General features: G+C 39.6%; 1 protein-coding gene across 1 annotated transcript; it reads left to right on the forward strand.

Annotated features, from left to right (window-relative positions):
- The first annotated feature begins 1,759 nt into the window (after positions 1 to 1,759).
- Positions 1,760 to 19,819, forward strand: LOC310735435 (prolyl hydroxylase EGLN3-like). The gene is made up of 5 exons (XM_083558196.1): positions 1,760 to 2,985; positions 10,028 to 10,147; positions 14,853 to 14,989; positions 15,638 to 15,705; positions 15,928 to 19,819. The coding sequence occupies exons 1-5, from the start codon at positions 2,203 to 2,205 to the stop codon at positions 15,984 to 15,986; spliced, it is 1,167 nt and encodes a 388-aa protein (XP_083414322.1). The 5' UTR covers positions 1,760 to 2,202; the 3' UTR covers positions 15,987 to 19,819.
- The last annotated feature ends 1,546 nt before the right edge of the window (positions 19,820 to 21,365 follow it).

Consider the following 21,365-nt stretch of genomic DNA (forward strand, 5'->3'; position numbering starts at 1 on the left):
ATTATTGTTTTATTTATTATTTATTGTTTTTTGTAGTTTTTTGTAGTTTAGTAGTTTTAGTTTTGTAGTTTTGTGTACTATTTGTAGTTTTTTTGTGTACTATTTAAAGAAGTTTTTAAAATCAGTCATTTTAATTTTACTGAAGTATGTTTTGTTTGAAGTATTGTACTTAACTACATTTAAATAATATCCATTACTGAGTAAAAATAAATAAATACAAATTATACAACGGGGAAAAAATCGCAAGACAGACACCATTAAAAGAGACACAGCTGAAAGCAAAATGCTGTCGAATTGTGTATTGTGTATTAATGCATGTCTGAATTCTGCATCTGCATTTGCAATTTCTCTCTTTAACATAAATGACAGGATTTTAATAGGAGACTCTTTTTTTTCCTGTGAAAGTGCATAGCTCACATCAGACACAAGTCATGGACTGTAGTGTCTGTTTTTTTTTCCTGCCCTTTATTTTGCACTTCGATTTGTAAAGGTGTTTCTTCGATTAACTCTGTAAATTATACTCTGATTTTAAATGAGCTCCATTTTACTTTAAATTAAGTAGATTTTTTTTAGACCAGTTACTTTACTCACACTTAAGTAAAATTTTATTGAAATAACAGTTTTTCATTTGACTAAAAAGTTTTATTCCTCTTTCCACCTTGGTGACATTGGTGAGGAAAATCTCAGTAAGATGGTATGGAGAAGAAACCTTGAGAGGAACCAGATTCTAAAGAGAATCCAATTTCATTCCCAAGTTTTCTCTTTGCATAACTTAGTTTTGCCCAGATAGTGAAGCATGTTTCATATCTGCTCAGTAGCTGTCAGCTTTACACCACGTTACTCCAGTAAGTGTTTGGTGTTGCACATAGGGATCTTAGTCTTCTGTGCAGCTTCTCTATCTTGGAAACCCATTTCATTAAGATCCTGATGCACATTTCTTGTACTGATGTTGCTTCCAGGGGCACATTGGGATTGTAGTGAATAATGCAATTGGAAAGGTGATTCCTTCATGTTACATGCTTCACCACTGGGTTAGGTTTAGGGGTTAAACTTGGGGTTAGGGGTTAAGTTTTGGGTTAGGGTTAGGTTTAGGGGTTAAACTTGGGGTTAGGGGTTATGTTTTGGGTTAGGGGTTAAGTTTTGGGGTAGGGTTAGGGGTTAAGTTTAAGGTTAGTGTTAGGGGTTAAGTTTGGGGTTAGGGTTAGGGGTTAAGTTTGGGGTTAGGGGTTAAGTTTGGGGTTAGGGTTAGGGGTTATGGTTAGGGGTTACGTTTGGGGTTAGGGGTTAAGGGTTAGGTTTGGGGTTAGGGGTTAAGTTTTGGGTTAGGTTTAGGGGTTACGTTTGGGGTTAGGGGTTAAGTTTGGGGTTAGGGGTTAATTTTGGGGTTAGGGTTAGGGTTTACGTTTGGGGTTAGGGGTTAAGTTTGGGGTTAGGGGTTAAGTTTGGGGTTAGGTTTAGGGGTTAAGTTTGGGGTTAGGGGTTAATTTTGGGGTTAGGGTTAGGGTTTACGTTTGGGGTTAGGGGTTAAGGGTTAAGTTTGGGGTTAGGGGTTAAGTTTGGGGTTAGGGTTAGGGGTTAAGTTTGGGGTTAGGGTTAGGTTTAGGGGTTAGAGTGAGTTTCTGCACATGGGTTTCACTGAGACGACTGGGACACACTGACTAGGATGGGTGTCAACATACTTTTGGCGATGTACAGACCATTTTCTGTCTGTACTATTTCATTTTAAACCCAAACTGGTCATCATCGGTGACGTCATTACATGAGACTTGAGAAGAAAAAAAAAGAGTTTGAACAAAGAACTGGAGCTGAAGGTGTCCTGTGTCACGGACACACAATTTGAAGCTCCAGGACGCATTATAACGTCACCGGCTGCACGCATAGGATCCGTCGTTTAATGAAGCCATTTGTCAGACTTGGTCGTCGCCCTGCCCTCAGTCAACTACGTCACGAAGCTCTGGCGGACGTGTAGGTATGAAAATAGAGGAGCAGCCAGCGGCGCCATGTGTCTCCGCACCGCGGACTCGAAGCGCCCGGATTTCTGGCGTTAAAACGAGCAAAAGGGATAAAAAACGGAGCGTTTTGGATGAAAGCTTGCGGTGCGGATGAAGCGTTAATACCGGGTTGAGTTTGTAACTTGGACACTGCAGAGAGAAAAGGAAACCGCGAGCGATCCAGAAGTACGACAGCAGCTGGTGTGGAGTCATGGAAGGACGACCAAGAGAAGGTGCAGCAGCAGCAGCAGGAGTAGGAGCAGAAGCAGAAGCAGAAGCAGAAGCAGATCCAGACCAGGATCGCCAGTATTGTGAGCTTTGTGGTAAAATGGAGAACCTCATGAAGTGCGCTCGGTGTCGCAGCTCTTTCTACTGCAGCAAAGATCACCAGAAGCAAGACTGGAAGAAACATAAGCAGGTTTGCAAACAGGCCGAGAACATCCCCCGCCCTCCCCAGCCAGAGTCCACACAAGTCTGCAGAGATAACAGCAAGAAGGAGCAGGAACCGCTGCAGAAACAGCAAAACATCCCGGAAAAGTCAGCTGGGTTTGCCAAAGCACGTGTGGACCCCAGAAGTACACCACTGATCAAACCTGTGTCTGAACCCGAGAGCGGATGTGATCCTCAACAGGTTGGACATGATCTCTCCAATGGCCAAGCAATGTCTCCTCAACAGAAACTGGCCACGGAGTATATAGGTCCCTGTATGAACAAGCATGGCATTTGTGTTGTAAACAACTTCCTGGGTGATGAACTTGGACTCGGTGTTTTGGAAGAAGTTCGTGCTCTCTACACTTCTGGGGAGTTCACTGATGGACAGTTAGTCAGCCAGAGAAGTGATTCGACCAAAGACATCCGAGGTGATAAGATTACTTGGATCGAGGGAAAAGAGCCTGGGTGTGAGAAGATCGCTGTCCTGATGAGCCGCATGGACGACATTGTTCGACACTGTAATGGAAAACTGGGCAACTACAGGATTAATGGAAGGACAAAAGTAAGTAACAGACGTAAGTTTCTCCACAAAGCACTACATACATATTATTACTCTATATTGTAACCCAATGTTGCTTTCACAGGTTTCATCCCATTCAGCACTTTACTTTAGTGCGTTCACACACACCCACACACACACACACACACACACACACACCCACACAAGTACAGAAGTGCACAGAATCACAAATACTACAAAGCGCCAAAGAGATGCACATGGTACAGTCAGAATAAAGTGCAAGAACAATATACGGATACATATAAGTGGAATGTAGGTGATAGCTTAGTGGTTTAAGGTGATCCACTATCGATCTGAAGGTGGTGAGTTCAGTTCATATCTCAGCCACACCAAGCTGCCATTCCTGGGCCCTTGAGAACGGCCCTTTACCCCCTTTTTGAGTATGTTTCAGTATGTTTGCGATAAATGCAAGTCGCCCTGAATACAGATAATGGCATAAATCTAAAATAGAAATCATTGCATTATGGGCTGTGTAATAAATAGAAAATAAAAAGTCACACATTGGATGAGTGCGTTTGCATATTTCACCTGTATACTGCGAATGTCATAACCATAACCAGAGTCTGTTTAAGTGTTCAGGGGTCAATATCCTGGGAGAAAACTGTCCTGGTGCTTGTTGCTTGGCAGTGCCAGTCAGAGGGCACTTCAGATGCATCGGGCAGGGTGTGTGTGGTCCGAGGTGATTTTGGATGATGGTTTCCTACCTCATAGTCAGTGGTTAGAGGATCAAAGCCAAAAAAGCATCATGCCGCAGCAGCTCTGCGACGTCAGTGGGACACGCGCCGGTAACTCGATGCAGCAAAATATTATTCACTCTCTGTCCCAATACTTTTGCTCAGCTCTAACGCTTGGGTGTCTGACACAAAGGGTCCATGCTTTAAACTGTACAACCCATCAAGGCTGAATATCTCAAACACTTACTGTTCCAATCATTTTGGGGGGAACTGTCTATTTATATACAACTAGGTCCCTAAATATTTGGACACTGATAGTTATTTTCACTCTCCACCCCAGTTCATTGGAAATTAAACTGTTTAAATTATAATAAAATATCAAAATATCAGAAATTTACTTTGTGGGTATTTACTTTCATTTCCGTTAAAATAGTGAAATAATTTCAGCACTTTTCATGCTCATCTTTTGAAGGAACCAAAAGAACTCAGACCCGCTAACAATATTATGAATGAAATGTTTATTTATAAAAACCCTTTGCACTTAGTGACCGCCCGAGTCTGCAACCAGTAGACACTAGACCCTGGGTTTGTGCCCGATGCCCTTTCAAGACTCTAATTTAGCCTCTTTGTGTTTGAGGCAAATTGAATTTTTACCCATCTTCAATGCTCTAACTGAGGGAAGGAGGTTGTTCCCCAAAATTTCACAATACATGGCCCCGGTCATCCTCTCCTTAATACAGTGAAGTCGCCCTGTCCCATGTGCAGAAAAACACCCCCAAAGCATGATGCTACCACCCCCATGCTTCACAGTAGGGATGGTGTTCTTGGGATGGTACTCATCGTTCTTCTTCCTTTAAACATGTTTAGTGGAATTATGACCCAAAAGTTCTATTTTGATCTCATCTGACCACATGACTTTCTCCCATGACTCCTCTGGATCATCCAAATAGTCATTGGCAAACTTAAGACGTGCCTGGACATGTGCTGGTTTAAGCAGGGGAACCTTCCGTGCCATCCATGATTTCAAACCATGACGTCTTAGTGTATTACCAACAGTAACCTTGGAAACGGTGGTCCCAGCTCTTTTTTTAGGTCATTGACCAGCTCCTCCCGTGTAGTTCTGGGCTGATTTCTCACCTTCCTTAGGATTATTGAGACCCTATGAGGTGAGATCTTGCATGGAGCCCCAGTCCGAGGGAGATTGACAGTCATGTTTAGCTTCTTCCATTTTCTAATGATTGCTCCAACAGTGGACCTTCTTTCACCAAGCTGCTTGGCAATTTCCCCGTAGCCCTTTCCAGCCTTGTGGAGGTGTACAATTTTGTCTCTAGTGTCTTTGGACAGCTCTTTGGTCTTGGCCATGTTAGTAGTTGGATTCTTACTGATTGTATGGTGTGGACAGGTGTCTTTATGCAGCTAACGACCTCAAACAGGTGCATCTAATTTAGGATAATAAATGTAGTGGAGGTGGACATTTTAAAGGCAGACTAACAGGTCTTTGAGGGTCAGAATTCTAGCTGATAGACAGGTGTTCAAATACTTATTTGCAGCTGTATCATACAAATAAATAGTTTAAAAATCATATATTGTGATTTCTGGATTTTTTTTTTTAGATTATGTCTCTCACAGTGGACATGCACCTACGATGACAATTTCAGACCCCTACATGATTTCTAAGTGGGAGAACTTGCAAAATAGCAGGGTGTTCAAATACTTATTTTCCTCACTGTATGTGTATATATATATATATATATATATATATATATATATATATATATATATATATATATATATATAATATATATATATATATATATATATATACACATACATATACACAGTAATCCCCCACTTTACCGCAGTTCGAATCTCATGCCCCTGGTTTATCACGAAATTGCATTTGCCACATAAATAATTTGTTTCAATGATTTTATATATATAACACATACATACATACATACATACATACATACATACATACATACATGTGCATCTCTATAAGTTTGAATGTCATGGAAAAGTTAATTTATTTTAGTAATTCAACTCAAATTGTGAAACTGGTGTATTAAATAAATTCAGTGCACACAGACTGAAGTAGTTTAAGTCTTTGGTTCTTTTTATTTTGATGATTTGTCTCACATTGAACAAAAACCCAACAATTCACTCTCTCCAAAAAATTGAATATTTCTTAAGACTAATAAAACACACTTATAGTGAATTGTTGGCGTTCTGGAAAGTATGTTTATTTACTGTATATGTACTCAAAACTAGCTGTTTAAGTAGCTGCTCCTTCTGCTTCAGTTATTGCCTCAACTCGTTGTGGCATGGAGGTGATCAGTCTGTGGCACTGCTGAGGTGGTTTGGAAGCCCAGCTCTTAACAATACGCCATAGATTCTCTATAGGGTTCAGGTCTGGTGAGTTTGCTGGTCAGTCAAGCACACCATGGTCATTTAACCAACTTTTGGTGCTTTTGGCAGTGTGGGCGGGTGCCAAATCCTGCTGGAAAATTAAATCAGCATCTTTAAAAAGCTGGTCAGCAGAAGGAAGCATGAAGTGCTCTAAAACGTCCTGGTAAACGGGTGCAGTGACTTTGGTTTTTGAAAAAACACAGTGGACCAACACCAGCAGAAGAATTTGCACCAACAAATGTGGAAACTGTGGAAACTTAACACTGGACTTCAAGCAACTTGGGCTATGAGCTTCTCCACCCTTCCTCCAGACTCTATCACCTTGGATCCAAATGAAATAGAAAACTTGCTCTCATCTGAAAAGAGGACTTTGGACCAGTTCTTCTTCTCTTTAGCCCAGCCCAGGTTTAGCCCTCTGACGTTGTCTGTGGTTCAGGAGTGGGTTAACGAGGAATACGACAACTGTAGCCAAATTCCTTGACACGTCTGCGTGTGATGGCTCTTAATGCCTTGACCTCAGCCTCAGTTCATTTCTTGTGAACTTCACCCAAACTCTTGAATCGATTTTGCTTGACGAGCTTCTCAAGGCTGCAGTTCTCTCATTTGGTTGTGCATCTTTTTCTTCCACACTTTTTCCTTCCACTCAACTTTCTGTTAACATGCTTGATTGAATACAGTGCACTTTGAACAGCAGATTTTTTGGCAATGAATGTTTGTCGCTTCCCTCCTTGTGAAGAGTGTCAATGATTGTCTTCTGGACAACCGTCAGATCAGCAGTCTTCCCCATGATTGTGTAGCCGAGTGAACCAAACTGAGAGACCATTCTGAAGGCTCAGGAAACATTTGCAGGTGTTTTGAGTTGATTAGCTGATTGGCATGTCACCATATTCAAATTTTTTGAGAGAGTGAATTGTTGGGTTTTTGTTCAATGTGAGCCAAAATCATCACAATTAAAAGAACCAAGAACTTAAACTACTTCAGTCTGTGTGCATTGGATTTATCTAATACACGAGTTTCACAATTTGAGTTGAATTACTGAAATAAATGACTTTTTCCACGATAATTTATTGAGATGCACCTGTATATGTGCCCATGAGCATGTGGAACAAACGTGGTCTTCTCCTGTTGCTTATTTTCATTATTATAGACTTCTTGTCAGCTTGGACCAGTCTGCAATGCAACAACAAAAAAAGTTGTGGTCTGGCCAGATTTTGCTGAAATTCTCAAAGGAAGTTCAAGTAGAGAATCTCTTACGTGTCACTGAATTGGCTGGTGTTCAAATAAAGGCCTTTTTTTCGTCCATCTCTGAACAGCAGCCACGGAGCACTTCATGCCTGGGGCTAACCTTGGAGGACATTTGCCATCCCCATGTGTTCAAATACTACATTATCAGTAGAAATACCATACGTTGTTACATGGTGGTTTAAATATTTATATGCACCCAGGAGTGCAGGGGCAAATGATTTGACCATACGCAAATCTGAATTGTTGCTTTTTTTTACTTCTGATGGTAAATATGGCATGACCTTTATGGGAAAGATTGAAGAATCAACCTAGAAGCAATTCAGCTCAATCACTGAATACAGAACAAAACCACAAACCCATGAATCCATGGCCCTAACTTGCCCTTTGTAATGGACACAATTTTTCTCATCTAATAACATATTGTAAAGGTATAGAAAATCATGTACTTTGTTATAACATGTTCATACAGGGGCAGTACATGAGCATCCTTTATACCCTTTTCTTTTTCGTTTTCAGGTTTGCAGTTCTTTTCATGACTAAGAAGTTGTTAATGTTTTACCTGATAACACAATCTTTTACAGTAGCTAATGATTTATTCATAGCTCTAATCGCTTATCAAGATGCTGTACAACAATTGGGAAAAATGCTACTAAATGTTTGTTTAGTCCCTTTTTTTTTTTGGTTCGCATGATTTGTTTATTTTTGAGTATAATGCAAAATAGTAAATCTTTAAATTTTATGTCAGAATTATATTAATGTTTTTGGATTTGACTGTAAACATGTATTGAGTCAGGAACAATATCGTAACGGCGCCGTAATCTTAACATGTAAATAAAGGTTTGCGTTCAAACAAAAATTTCCCGTAGTTTTTCACATTGCCTAATTATTTGTCAGAGTAACCCACCAACCAACCAACAGAATGGTACAATCAAAATAACCTAAACATAAATGATTTGATTTCAATAGCAATGAATATTAAAAAATGTCATTATGATAGTAATAATGCTTTTTTAATAGGCGATATGTCTCGCGAAAAGAAACACTCATTTGTCTGTGCAGTGCAGAACAAAATAATAAAGTAATCTAGCATTAGGAGGCATAATAAATACATTTAAAATCTTAATAAAATCTCCACAATAATACTGGCAGTCTCAGTTTCAGACCAACTCAACCTCCTATTAATGAAAGGAACATTTATGTGGCCCTCACCACATAAAAAAAAGTTGAGGGACCCCAGTTTTAAATCATGCTGCTATTAAATTATTTTTCTCAGCAAAGCTTCATCCATATGCAAATATCGCAGAGACATCAAGTTATTCGGGAATTAAAATTTACCTGGGGGGAAAAAAGGACTTTCCAAATACAGATACGTTGTTAAAGAACTTGCTTTGACTTGGTGATTTGGTTTACTTATTATATATTTTGAACATATTGAACATGATAGAATTTTTCAGTCAGGTTCTTCAGGTTCAGTCACAATCTAGGGCTCGTAGTCTGATCTAGGGCTCGTAGTCTGATCCGTCGCTGCTGCCTTTGATCTGATACAAGGGAAGAACCACACAGTCAGAGTTCTGGTAGCAGGAACTTTTAAGTTTATTAAGACAGACATTTATACAATATAAAGAATAAAGGTGTGTATTTCTAAGGACCTGGGAGGAGCGTCCCATCGCTGTCTGCTTATTACTGCTGTAAAAGTAAAATCTATGCATTAGTCAGAGCTATAAAGAACATCTATAAGATAAGGAGCTAATATAAGATATATTTTATGTATTACATACATATGAAATATGTATTATATTGGTTTAGCAGTGACAGGGTTACATGCTCAGTTACAGTCACATAGATTGTGATTCTTAACATGCAAACCATAGCACCTAATGCAGACTGTAACACCTGTAGTCACAGCATTCACACCAACAGTAGAGGGAGTTTATTGGGTGCTATAAAGGAGGGGTTAAACTGGCAGCTGCACCTCAGCTATTCATGATGCACATGTTGCAATGCTGGTGGTCTTCCCAGACCTGGCCGGCAATTTTATCGCTTTTTTAAATATCACCCAAGTCTGGAGACAACGACTCCTCTATGCAACAGCTGAGAGACAAGAGCGCAACTCGGAGATTCCCGGAACGAAATGGCCGAACAGATTTGCTTTGCAGCGACCTACATTTCAGTGTTTAAAAGCGCCACACCCACAGGCCCCTTGCAGAAACTAGTGTGTCCCCCATTTGACCTGCCAGATGGGTTTTAAACATTGTCCGTCATAAAAAAGGGCTTTTATGGGTCCTGTTGTTCTTGTTTGTGTCTTCCTCAAGGAGTTTTTTGTTCTTCCAGAAGTTTATTTGTTCTCAGCATAGTGTGTGTGTGTTGAAACACTACTGATGATCACAAGAATGATGATTGATTTTTTTTCAGCACTGTTTGCAGTAATGACGTCTACAATGACTAGTCTTATTAAACTCAATTATCAGAGATGCTAAATTGGTTGATTGAAGAACTAAGGGAGCAATGGATTTTTCACACCAAGCCTTTTAGTGTTGACCTTAATGATTAACAGTTAAAATGTTGTTTATTCAGTATTTTTTGTGTTCTATTAAATTGTTTAAAAATGATCTGAAAACACAGAAATCTGTCAAATGTTCAAAATGTGACCTTTCTAAGTATTTTGTGTTTTTTTTTTTTTTTTTTTTTTTTTACAGGCAATGGTAGCTTGTTACCCCGGCCAGGGCACTGGATACGTGCGGCATGTGGACAACCCTAATGGTGATGGGAGATGTGTTACATGCATTTATTACCTTAATAAAGACTGGAACGCCAAGGTATGTAAAATCACTAGTCAAAACAAATCCCTAATAAATATCGGCATTAAGGTATAGTGTTTCCATTAATTCAGATTTACATGATGTCAAATGTACAACCTCAGTTCCAAAAGAATTGGGGCACTGTGTAAAATGTAAATAAAAAAATGAATGCAATAATTCGCAAGTCTCAAAAATGTATTTTATTTACAATAAAACTTTGCAAATATTTAAACAGAGGAAATATTATCATTTGTGGGCAATATTTTTTGCACGCATCGCAAAGTTGGGACAAGACCATGTTAAACACTGTGTAGCATCCAACATACATCTGGAAACTGAGGGGACCAGCTGATAGAGGTTTGGGAGAGTAATGTTGTCCCATTTGTATATAATACATAATTTCCAAAAAGTCCATTGTTTATGAATTTTGAATTTCAAGTTTTATCTAAGAGAACATGGCAGCTTTTCTGAATCATGTTCACATATGGCTTCTTCTTTGCATGATGGAGCTTCCCCACTTATCTACTTATCCACTTCAGTGGCTTATGCAGTTCAGTGTTTTAGGTCGGAAGATCGGAAGGTCGAATTTAAATCCCAGCACCATCGATCCACCACAGCTGGGTCTTTGAGCAAGGCCCTTAACCCTCAAGTGCTTTGGATAAGAGCATCTGCCAAATGCCAAAAATGATGACCTGCATTTGTACATGACATGGCAAACTGTGTTCACAGACATTGATTCCTAAAGGTGTTTGTTTTCCCAGTGATTTCTATTACAGAATCATTACTGTTTTTAACGCAGTGCCCGCAGATCACAGGCATCCACGTGTCGCTTGTGCGCAAAGATTTCTCCAGATTCTCAGAATCTTTCAACGATGTTATGTGCAGTAGATGATGGAATAGTCAAAGTCTTCACAATGTTCTGTTGAGGAACATTCATTCATTCATTCATTCATTTTCTTCCGCTTATCCGTAATTCGGGTCGCGGGGGCAGCAGTCTAAGCAGGCCCCCGCCTTCGACTGCTGCCCAATCCTCACAGCACCGTCCCTTACGGTCCCTCCTGCAGGTGGTGAGCCCACGGGAAGGCGGCCCCACGTCACTCCGACGTCACGGACCTTGATATTTCCCTCGTAAGGGACCCCCGGAGCATAGAGGGTTAAGGGCCTTGAGTTGAGGAACATTATTCTGAAATTGTTCAACAATTGCAAACCCATCTTTTCTTCTGAGAGACATTTCTTTAAAACCATGTCTTATTACTGAGCTGTTGGCAAATAACACAATGAGTTGGAAAAGTTTCCTGCAGCTGTTTCTTGTATTTACTTACATTTCCAGCCTTTTGTTGTTCATGTCCCAACTTTTTAAAGACATGTTGCGGTCATCAATATGACATAATTAATAATAATTACCTTATTTTGAGGTACATTTCTTCAGTTTAAACATTTTATGTTTTCTATATTTATTGTGAATAAAATATGGGGTTTCCAACTTGGAATTGGGTTCGTATGATGGGCATAATATGGCATTAAGGTTGGCAACCTTTGGAGTATCTGGTTAAATTTTTCTTAATTTCTTTGTTTTAAAATTGGATAAAAAAATTATGGTAATTAAATATTATTTCGGAAATCAACATCTAAAATAAAAAAAAGAAATACATACATTATCTCACAAAAGTAAGTACACCCCTCAAATTACAGCAACTATTTTAGCATCTATTCTAAAACTCTAAAAATAAAACTTGGATATATTTGAGTATTCTATGTACAGCTTGTTTATCAGTACAGATTTACTGTCCTCTGAAAATAACTCAACATACAGCCATTACTTCTAAATAACGGGCAACAAAAGTGAGTACACCCTAAGTGATAACAGCTGTATGTGGTGTAACCGTGCACATGTCTGCTTGACAGCACTATACAACACATGTGTACCTTGTATTAGAGCAGTAAAATTTGGTGCTTTGAGTACAATTCTCTCATACAGACCACTGGATGTTCAACATGGCACCTCATGGTAAAGACGGGTTCCACTCGGAACAGGCCTCGCAAGTTGGCTTCAAAAACTGATTTATGAGTGCTGCAGCATTGCTTTAGAAGTTGCAGAAGCGCAAGGTCCGCATGTCAGTGCTCAGACCATACGCTGCAACAAGTAGGTTTCCATGGCCTTCATCCCAGAAGGAAGTCTAATCTGTCTAACATCCAGCAGCTCCGTGATGTCATTATGGAGGAGTGGAAGAGGATTCCAGCAACAACCTGTGCAGCTGTGGTAAATTCCAGGCCCAGGAGGATTAAGGCAGTGCTGGATAACAATAATGCTCACATGAAATACTGGCACTTTGGACACAGTTGTGACATGTTCATTTCGGGTGTACTCACTTTTGTTGCCAGTTATTTAGACAGCCATGGCTGTATGTTGAGTTCTTTTGAGAGGACAGTAAATCTGTACTGATATACAGTGAGGAATATAAGTATTTGAACACCCTGCTATTTTGCAAGTTCTCCCACTTAGAAATCATGGAGGGGTCTGAAATTGTCCTCGTAGGTGCATGTCCACTGTGAGAGACATAATCTAAAAAAAAAAATCCAGAAATCACAATATATGATTTTTTAACTATTTATATGTATGATACAGCTGCAAATAAGTATTTGAACACCTGAGAAAGTCAATGTTCATATTTGGTACAGTAGCCTTTGTTTACAATTACAGAGGTCAAATGTTTCCTGTAGTTTTTCACCAGGTTTGCACACAATGCAGGAGGGATTTTGGCCCACTCCTCCACACAGATCTTCTCTAGATCATTCAGGTTTCTGGCCTGTCACTGAGAAATACGGAGTTTGAGCTCCCTCCAAAGATTCTCTATTGGGTTTAGATCTGGAGACTGGCTAGGCCACACCAGAACCTTGATATGCTTCTTACAGAACCACTCCTTGGTTATCCTGGCTGTGTGCTTCAGGTCATTGTCATGTTGGAAGACCCAGCCTCGACCCATCTTCAATGCTCTAACTGAGGGAAGGAGGTCGTTCCCCAAAATTCCGCAATACATGGCCCCGGTCATCCTCTCCTTAATACAGTGCAGTCGCCCTGTCCCATGGGCAGAAAAACACCCCCAAAGCATGATGCTACCACCCCCATGCTTCACAGTAGGGATGGTGTTCTTGGGATGGTACTCATCATTCTTCTTCCTCCAAACACGTTTAGTGGAATTATAAACCAAAAGTTCTATTTTGGTCTCATCTGACCACATGACTTTCTCCCATGACTCCTCTGGATCATCCAAATGGTCATTGGCAAACTTAAGACGTGCCTGGACATGTGCTGGTTTAAGCAGGGGAACCTTCCGTGCCATGCATGATTTCAAACCATGACGTCTTAGTGTATTACCAACAGTAACCTTGGAAACGGTGGTCCCAGCTCTTTTCAGGTCATTGACCAGATCCTTCCGTGTAGTTCTGGGCTGATTTCTCACCTTCCTTAGGATCATTGAGACCCCATGAGGTGAGATCTTGCATGGAGCCCCAGTCCGAGGGAGATTGACAGTCATGTTTAGCTTCTTCCATTTTCTAATGATTGCTCCAACAGTGGACCTTTTTTCACCAAGCTGATTGGCAATTTCCCCGTAGCCCTTTCCAGCCTTGTGGAGGTGTACAATTTTGTCTCCAGTGTCTTTGGACAGCTCTTTGGTCTTGGCCATGTTAGTAGTTGGATTCTTACTGATTGTATGGGGTGGACAGGTGTCTTTATGCAGCTAACGACCTCAAACAGGTGCATCTAATTTAGGATAATAAATGTAGTGGAGGTGGACATTTTAAAGGCAGACTAACAGGTCTTTGAGGGTCAGAATTCTAGCTGATAGACAGGTGTTCAAATACTTATTTGCAGCTGTATCATACAAATAAATAGTTTAAAAATCATATATTGTGATTTCTGGATTATTTTTTTTAGATTATGTCTCTCACAGTGGACATGCACCTACGATGACAATTTCAGACCCCTTGATGATTTTTAAGCGTGAGAACTTGCAAAATAGCAGGGTGTTCAAATACTTATTTTCCTCACTGTATATAAGCTGCACACTGGCTATTTTTAATGAATTAACACAAAGTATGTCCTGATTAAAATTGGAGCCTGTAAGCAGTGAACACTGTTAAGTCGTATTCCAGGGTTTGGTACTTTTATGTCCTGTACTTTACATATTTCTAGACATTTGACAGTTTTTTTTGACAGCTTTTCTGCTTTTACTTGTAATGAAGTTGAAGCTTTTGTTCCTCATGTTAAGTGAATTGGGAGACTGAATTTAAGCCTTTTATATTGGAAGCTTTTGGAAGTTCATTTACAATTTACATTTAGGGCATTTGGTAGATGCCCATTTCCAGAGTGACTTACAGCTGAGCTGGGGAGGGTTAAGGGCCTTGCTTAAGGGCCCAGCAATCTTCCGGCCTTCCGATCTAAAGTCCAATGCCTTAACCACCCAAGTTGATGGCTGTGTTTTGTGTTCTTGTGTATTCAGGAAATTGTACAGAGCTGGTTGACTGTTGAGCTGAAAGCACTGATTTCAATATTTTCTTTTCTTTCTTTTTTTTTTTTTTTTATGTATGTTTGTAAGTGACGTATATTTTGCAGTGACTTCAACAAAGTTTTTCAGCTATTTCTCAGTTGTTTTTTCTTCATTTATTTATATTTTAACTTTTTGCCACTGCCTAATCCCCTGCAAATGATCTTTCCTTCCAGGAGCACGGTGGTATCTTACGGATCTTTCCAGATGGCAAAGCCCAGTTTGCTGACATTCAACCCCTATTTGACAGACTGCTGTTTTTTTGGTCAGATAGACGGAACCCACATGAGGTCCAGCCTTCATACGCCACTCGGTCAGTTACCATGGCAACTGCTAGTATGGCACTTGCTGTAGATTATGTATCATACTTGTACTATTCTAACATTATATGTAGAAAAAACAGTGTTTCTCATCATTGTTGCAGCCTGGACCCCTATTTAGACTGTTCACAGAGCCTTTATACATGTACAAATATTATATATGATTGTAATCTATTATTTACACCGATCAGGTTAAAAACACTGAGATGACGTGAATAACTTTTCATTTCAAGGGCACCTGTCAGGGGGTGGGATTTTTTTCTCACGTTATTATTAAGTCGCTCAGTTCTTAAAGTTGATGTATTGGAGCTAAAGCTAATTTGACAAGATGTGATTGCTAGAACACACAGTTTGCTGCATAGCTGCAGACCCCACAAAGTGCCCATCCTGACCCCACCGAATGCACCTCCAGTTAGTGTGTGTCGCTTACCCGTGATGCTCAGGGCAGTGTTCTGTGAGAAGCGTTGGGTTCTGGCCTAAATATTTAAGGAAAATTCCACCTACTAAACGTTCCAACAGACCTCCTGTGATTATGCTGCAGACCGCAAGGGGTCCATAGACCAGAGATTGAGATCCACTGTAGTAAACAATATAACTTTAGTTCTATATGAACAGGCTGAAATGGTCACTTTTCTGTACAGGTATGCCATAACTGTGTGGTATTTCGATGCTGACGAGCGAGCTCGGGCTAAAGAGAAATATCTAACAGGTGAGGCACAAACACTTTCACAACTAAAATAGAAATATGAATTATATTGAATTATATAAGGAATTCAAAAAAAGATTATGTACATACAGTCCCCCACGAAAGTGAGTACACCCCTCACATTTCAGCAACCATTGTATTATATATAGGTTTATATATACCTGTATAGGTTTAATTGATTCTGAGAGAAAAAAAGTTTAATGATAATAACTCTGACTCTTTTAGGTGCAGTAGAAAAAGGTGAGAAAGTGGAGCTGAATCGGTCGACGGAGTCGTGCTCGTGAACAAGATGTGAACAAACCTAAACGGATGAGGAAAAAGAGGATCTGGAACAGGTGTTAACCTTCAGAATGTTGCTTACACTGCTGCTTGAAGACATGAATACCGTGCAAAGGAAAGACAGAAATGACTGTGACCTTTATTTTATTTGTGCTAGTGCTATGCTAAATGGGCAGGCATGCAAAAACCCACCAGTGCATGTGTAGGGGGGAAAAAGTGCTCGAATTGAGCGGGAGCGTTCGAGCTGCAATTACAGGCAGAGAATTCATGTGTAAACGTAATCATTTCTCAAGACACCCCAAAACCAACCGCGATACAGTGTGTGTAACGTCTCAAACGTGCACCAGGAGAGGAGGATTTTGTGGTGGTTACGTACGCGTGCTTGTCCAGTCCTGCTTCTGTGAAACATGCGCCATTTGTCTGGTAAAAGCACATCTCGTAAATGCCAAATGAGGAACAATTAGAATGTCGAAAGGAATTTCTGTTATCACAGACATGATGTATTCTCTGTGTGATCTGCTGCCTCCATCTTAGTGAAAAACAAAACACACCTTTTAAATAATTGTCACATGTAAAAAACAGACAAATAATATAAAAAAGACTATTAAGACCTTGGAAACAAAATACAACATAATACAAGCTAAAACATTCAGCTCAATAACTGTATAATAATGGGGGGGGGTCTTCGCAGTACAAGGCGTCTTCACCAACTGCGTTCAGCGTATGTAATGCAATACGGCATGACTTTTAACATTAATAAGCAGAAATTGCCCTTCATTAACACTGTATTGCTTAAACAGGGGGCGCTTTTTCTTTAGTTTTTTTAAAAGAAGAACGCATGGATTAATACAGCAGCCAGATTTAAGATAATTTCTACAGTATTTTCCTTCTACAGAGTTTTGTACCTGGAGCAGATCGACACACTGTGCACACTGGACGTTCATAACTTAGATGGAAGAAACTTGATATTACCGATTTCCATTTGTAGAATTCATTAGGATTTTGAGAAAAGCTAAACCAGACATTTTCCTTTCATGTTTGTGGATGTTCTCGTGTAAATTGTCCCGAGGAATTTTCTACACATCAAACAGGATTTACACACCAAATTTCGACTAAACATATCCACATTTTATCCATTATTATACTAGTCACCCTTTTTTTTATTCATTGGTGATTTGTCCCTGTTGCCTGTCGACTGGTTGGAGACGATGTGAAAGAAATCGTGTTTTTAACCCGACTTTTAATGAATTAGATGCACGTGTGTGGGATGATGATGCTGTGAGCAGAACCTTTTGCTCTCATTAAGTTATTTTATTGAAATTGTATATTTTTAAGGCTTATTATTCTATTTACGCAAAACCTGAAGCGCTTTTGTAAATTAGGAATCAAAATGCAGTGTATAAACGGCCACCACTAGCATTCGGCTTTTCTTTATATCATGAAAAATAGCAGATCCTGGGATAAGTTCAGTTTACAGTCTTCATTGTTTCCATGTGAGGAGAAGGGAGCATTTCTTCAAACAAGAATCTTCCTTGAATTTGTTTCCTAGCTGGAGATGTTCAAGCTTTTCAACCGGTCCTGTGCTGCTGCAGTAGAGAAGAAGAAGAAAAAACAGGTTACAGGGTAAAACGAGATCACTGAGCAAAAACCTCTTCTAAAGCTTCTGTCTTTCATTATTTTGTGATCGCGTCATCATGTGTAGTCTGTAGCCAAGTGCAAAAATCATGGTGTTAAGATGCCAGTAAAGCTCAGTATTTCAGAATGCATCGTGTTGTATACAAGCAGGAGCGAATCGGGTCTTTTTTTATGGGGGTTCTCCCTGTACAGTCTGAAAGTTCACTTGCAGATGAAGTTGTTGTTCAGAATCCTAGTAAAGGAACCCGTAATGAATTGAGAACGCGTCCTGAGTATTACCTCTGAAAGTAGTCGTCACTGCCTGTATGTCTGCAAATGTGTTTTCACTGTTTCACAGCTTCAGAGGTCCCCAGTTTAGCCCCCGAGCTTGGGTTCCTTTCTGTGCTGAATTTCAGTGCTCATGTTCTCCCTCTGTTCACATGGGTTCCTCTGGGTTCCTTCCACCTCCCAAAAATATGCAAGTAGGTGGATTGGCTGAAATAAATTGTCCCAAATTTTATATTTTATATATATATATATATATATATATATATATATATATATATAAAACCATGATATATTTTCTAATATAGTCAGTCATATAAGCTTCAAATTCATTATACAGACGTCTATTTGTGGACAGAACAGATACTCGGGGGGGAAAAAAAATAAATGCTTCGACAAATGGCAAATTTTTAGGCCAATCTCTGTCCCACATCAACTACAAACAGGAATGTTGAAGCGCCTGTGTGTGTATGTGTGGGGGAGAGAGAGAGAGAGAGAGAGAGAGAGAAATAGGGTGGTAGGAGGAGCCGCCCATTTCACTCTACCCTATAAATCAGAAAGCTGCCCAATTGCAGGTATTCAAGGTTTATGTATAATTAAGAGAAAAGGTTTTGCTCGTTCCAATTGCTTTCAGATGCCATGTGCTGCTGCATTACATTTGCAAGAAATGCATGGTTTAGCAGGTCCATGCCAAATGAATGCTATACATGCAGCCTCCACTTTAATGGGTACACCTGCTCTCAGCCAATCACGTGGCAGCAGTCTAATAAAACATAGTCGAGACCTTTGGGTATTGGGCAGACGCCAGAATTAGGAACACGTGTGATTTTGGTGACTGCAGCTTGGTTGTTGGTTGTTGGTGTCGGGGGGATTTTGAGCGTTTCTGAAGTTCATGAGCTGGGATTTTCACACAACAGTCTGTCCCACAAAACAGTTAAAAATAAGACGCTTTATTGACGAGAAGAAAATGGCCAGATTGGTTTGAGCCCCCAAGAAACTGGTATCATCTCTTTATGACCGAAAAGCATCCGTGGTAGCAACATGCACAAAACAGCACCACATGGGCACAAGACCAGTCTGGTCATTCTCCTGTGGTCTTGTTAATCTACAAGAGGTTTCAGCCTGCAGACACTCCCAGCCACATGATGGGTTTCTTTGGTTTTTGCATCAGTTCTAGAGATTGTTGTGTAAATCATATATATATATATAAATCATAGAGATCACACGTTTTCTACATTCTGATGAAGTTCTGCATGATTTTGGTGCATTGTGCTGCTGCTCCATGATCAACTGAATGGATAACTGCATGAATGAGCAGGTGCACTATTAAATGGACGGTGTGTGTATATTTATAACGAGTGGCCACCGTCCTAATCCCGTGCTACCGATACAGTACATTAGTGCTCGTGTAGTATAATGTCCGTTTTTCATTTTCTTGAAAGAAGGCGAGTCAAACGGAACCCGTATTTATTTTTCATGTTGCTTTGTTTACTGCACCTTGGTGTCGTCACGTGTATCATTTTTCTGTTTCTGCGCTGCTGCCTTCAACGATTGTCCCTGATTCTCTTCAATCACAGCTGTGTACAGTCTCTGGTTCTCGAATTCATGTTGCACTTTTAAGGATTTCATTTGACTCATAAGTGTTTTGAAATTTTATGAAACCTTTTTACCACAAAGTGTTTTGACCTGATTAGCGAATTGAATTTAACAAAATAATTTTTAGTATAAAACCTTTCTTGAGATTTATTTTATTTTTTTTGCCAAATCTTTCTTGTGACTGTCATTTTGTTGATCGAAATACCTTTATCTGTAAAAAAAAAAATTAAAAATGACCTTTTTTTTGGTAGCTTTTCTTAGCAGTTAAATTGTAAAAGCAGTTTTTACAGTGTCTTCTGATTGTTATTAACACTGCGGAAAAATAAATACAATTATTTCCATATATAAATATTCTTGTGGTTATCCTTGATGTTTTATTTCAAAATTGAGTTATATTCATTTAAATATGTATTTATGGTACAAAAAGGTTTAGTTCTGAGTAAATGTTGTGGCAGAACTTCAAACTTCAAACATGCATTTATATGACTGAATATAAAAACAAACACACACACACACACAGGGCACTTTATTATGAATATCTATACACTTAAAAATTCCTGCAGGATTCCAATGTGTTCTGGGTGATTTGGACCGAAGCATGACATGTCAGACAGGCTGGTTTACAGGTTGTGAGCTTTACAAAAAGTTCACCGAATAGGGAAGTCTGATCTCTGTGGCAGGGATGTTGGTACCAGGTGGGTTGGTCTGAGTATTTCAGAAACTGCTGGGAAACACAAAAGTATCTAGAGCCTTGGTAATGCGTGAGATCAGAAGAACTGAACTGTAAACCTCAGCAGTGATGGAACTGTCAATAATCAACAAACATTCAGTGTAGAGGATGAGGACTGGTTCCTTGCCAGGTTTCTTCCTCATCCCACCTCAGAGAGCTCTTCCATGGCATAGTCACCCTTGGATCACTTATTAGAGATAAACTTTTAAGAAACAAACTTATAGGCATACATTCCCCCTATTCTGAGTCAATGAACTGGTTCAAGCTGCTTGGAAAGCTCTGGTCACTCAGTAATCACTCTTTGGAGGTGAGCAGAATCTCGACTTGCACAAAACATCGACCCTTCCAGTAAATGGCAGCACATTGCCAGCCCTGGCAGCTGAGAGGAAGAATCTGAGACTAAAATGCCATAAACATTTTTCTTTTTTTTTTTCTACGAAACAACCGTTGAGCTTCATCATCGTGGCAGCTTACAATCCAAGACACCACTGACCCCAGTTGTACTCTTATTTTTTTTCCCCATTATGCCATTTAGAAGTTTCATAGAGTTTCATGCATTTTTATTGTATTTTCTTTGGGTTCTTGTGTGTGATTTGTTTATGCAGCCCTACTATTTTTATCTACTCTGTTTCAACTGACTCATTTCAGTATGCGCTGTACCCTGTATACCAGTCTATAGGTGATGAATTCTACAAATATAGTTTGCTTGTCTATTTCTAGACAGTATGCTCAAGATAATATGAATTTTTATATAAAAAATTTTTTTTAAGTTTTCTTTTTCTACAGTAAGATTACAATACCATATGTCAGTGGCAGGCCATGCATTTCACACCTACGCCTTCAGTGGTGTCTTACCAGAGTCAGTCCACCTCTTAATACAATCATTACACCACAGCTATATAAACCAGCAACATTATACAAAAACGCAGTACAGTCAACCCCTGATAATTCACAGTTCGGAACTCAGGGCTCAGAAAATTTGCAGGTTCTCATTTGAAACCTGATTAACAGCACATTGCGGATTATATTAAAATTCACAGGAATCCGCAGTGGAACCAAATGTTCAGAAACTGATTTGATGTTTGGTCAAATACTGTACACTATTATGTTTATAAAGTGACAATGTTCAGATTAATTCATTAAGGTACCATAGGGGCTC

This window comes from Silurus aristotelis (genome assembly GCF_946808225.1).
Source record: "Silurus aristotelis genome assembly, chromosome: 13".
Classification (NCBI taxonomy): domain Eukaryota; kingdom Metazoa; phylum Chordata; class Actinopteri; order Siluriformes; family Siluridae; genus Silurus; species Silurus aristotelis.

What these genes read in the sequence shown, in the direction of transcription:
- LOC310735435 (XM_083558196.1), top strand. Translation starts at nt 2,203, where the DNA reads ATGGAAGGACGACCAAGAGAAGGTGCAGCAGCAGCAGCAGGAGTAGGA. An exon ending in CAGCCTTCATACGCCACTCG is followed by an intron (nt 14,990 to 15,637) that starts GTCAGTTACCAT and finishes TTTTCTGTACAG; the next exon opens with GTATGCCATAACTGTGTGGT. An exon ending in TAAAGAGAAATATCTAACAG is followed by an intron (nt 15,706 to 15,927) that starts GTGAGGCACAAA and finishes TGACTCTTTTAG; the next exon opens with GTGCAGTAGAAAAAGGTGAG.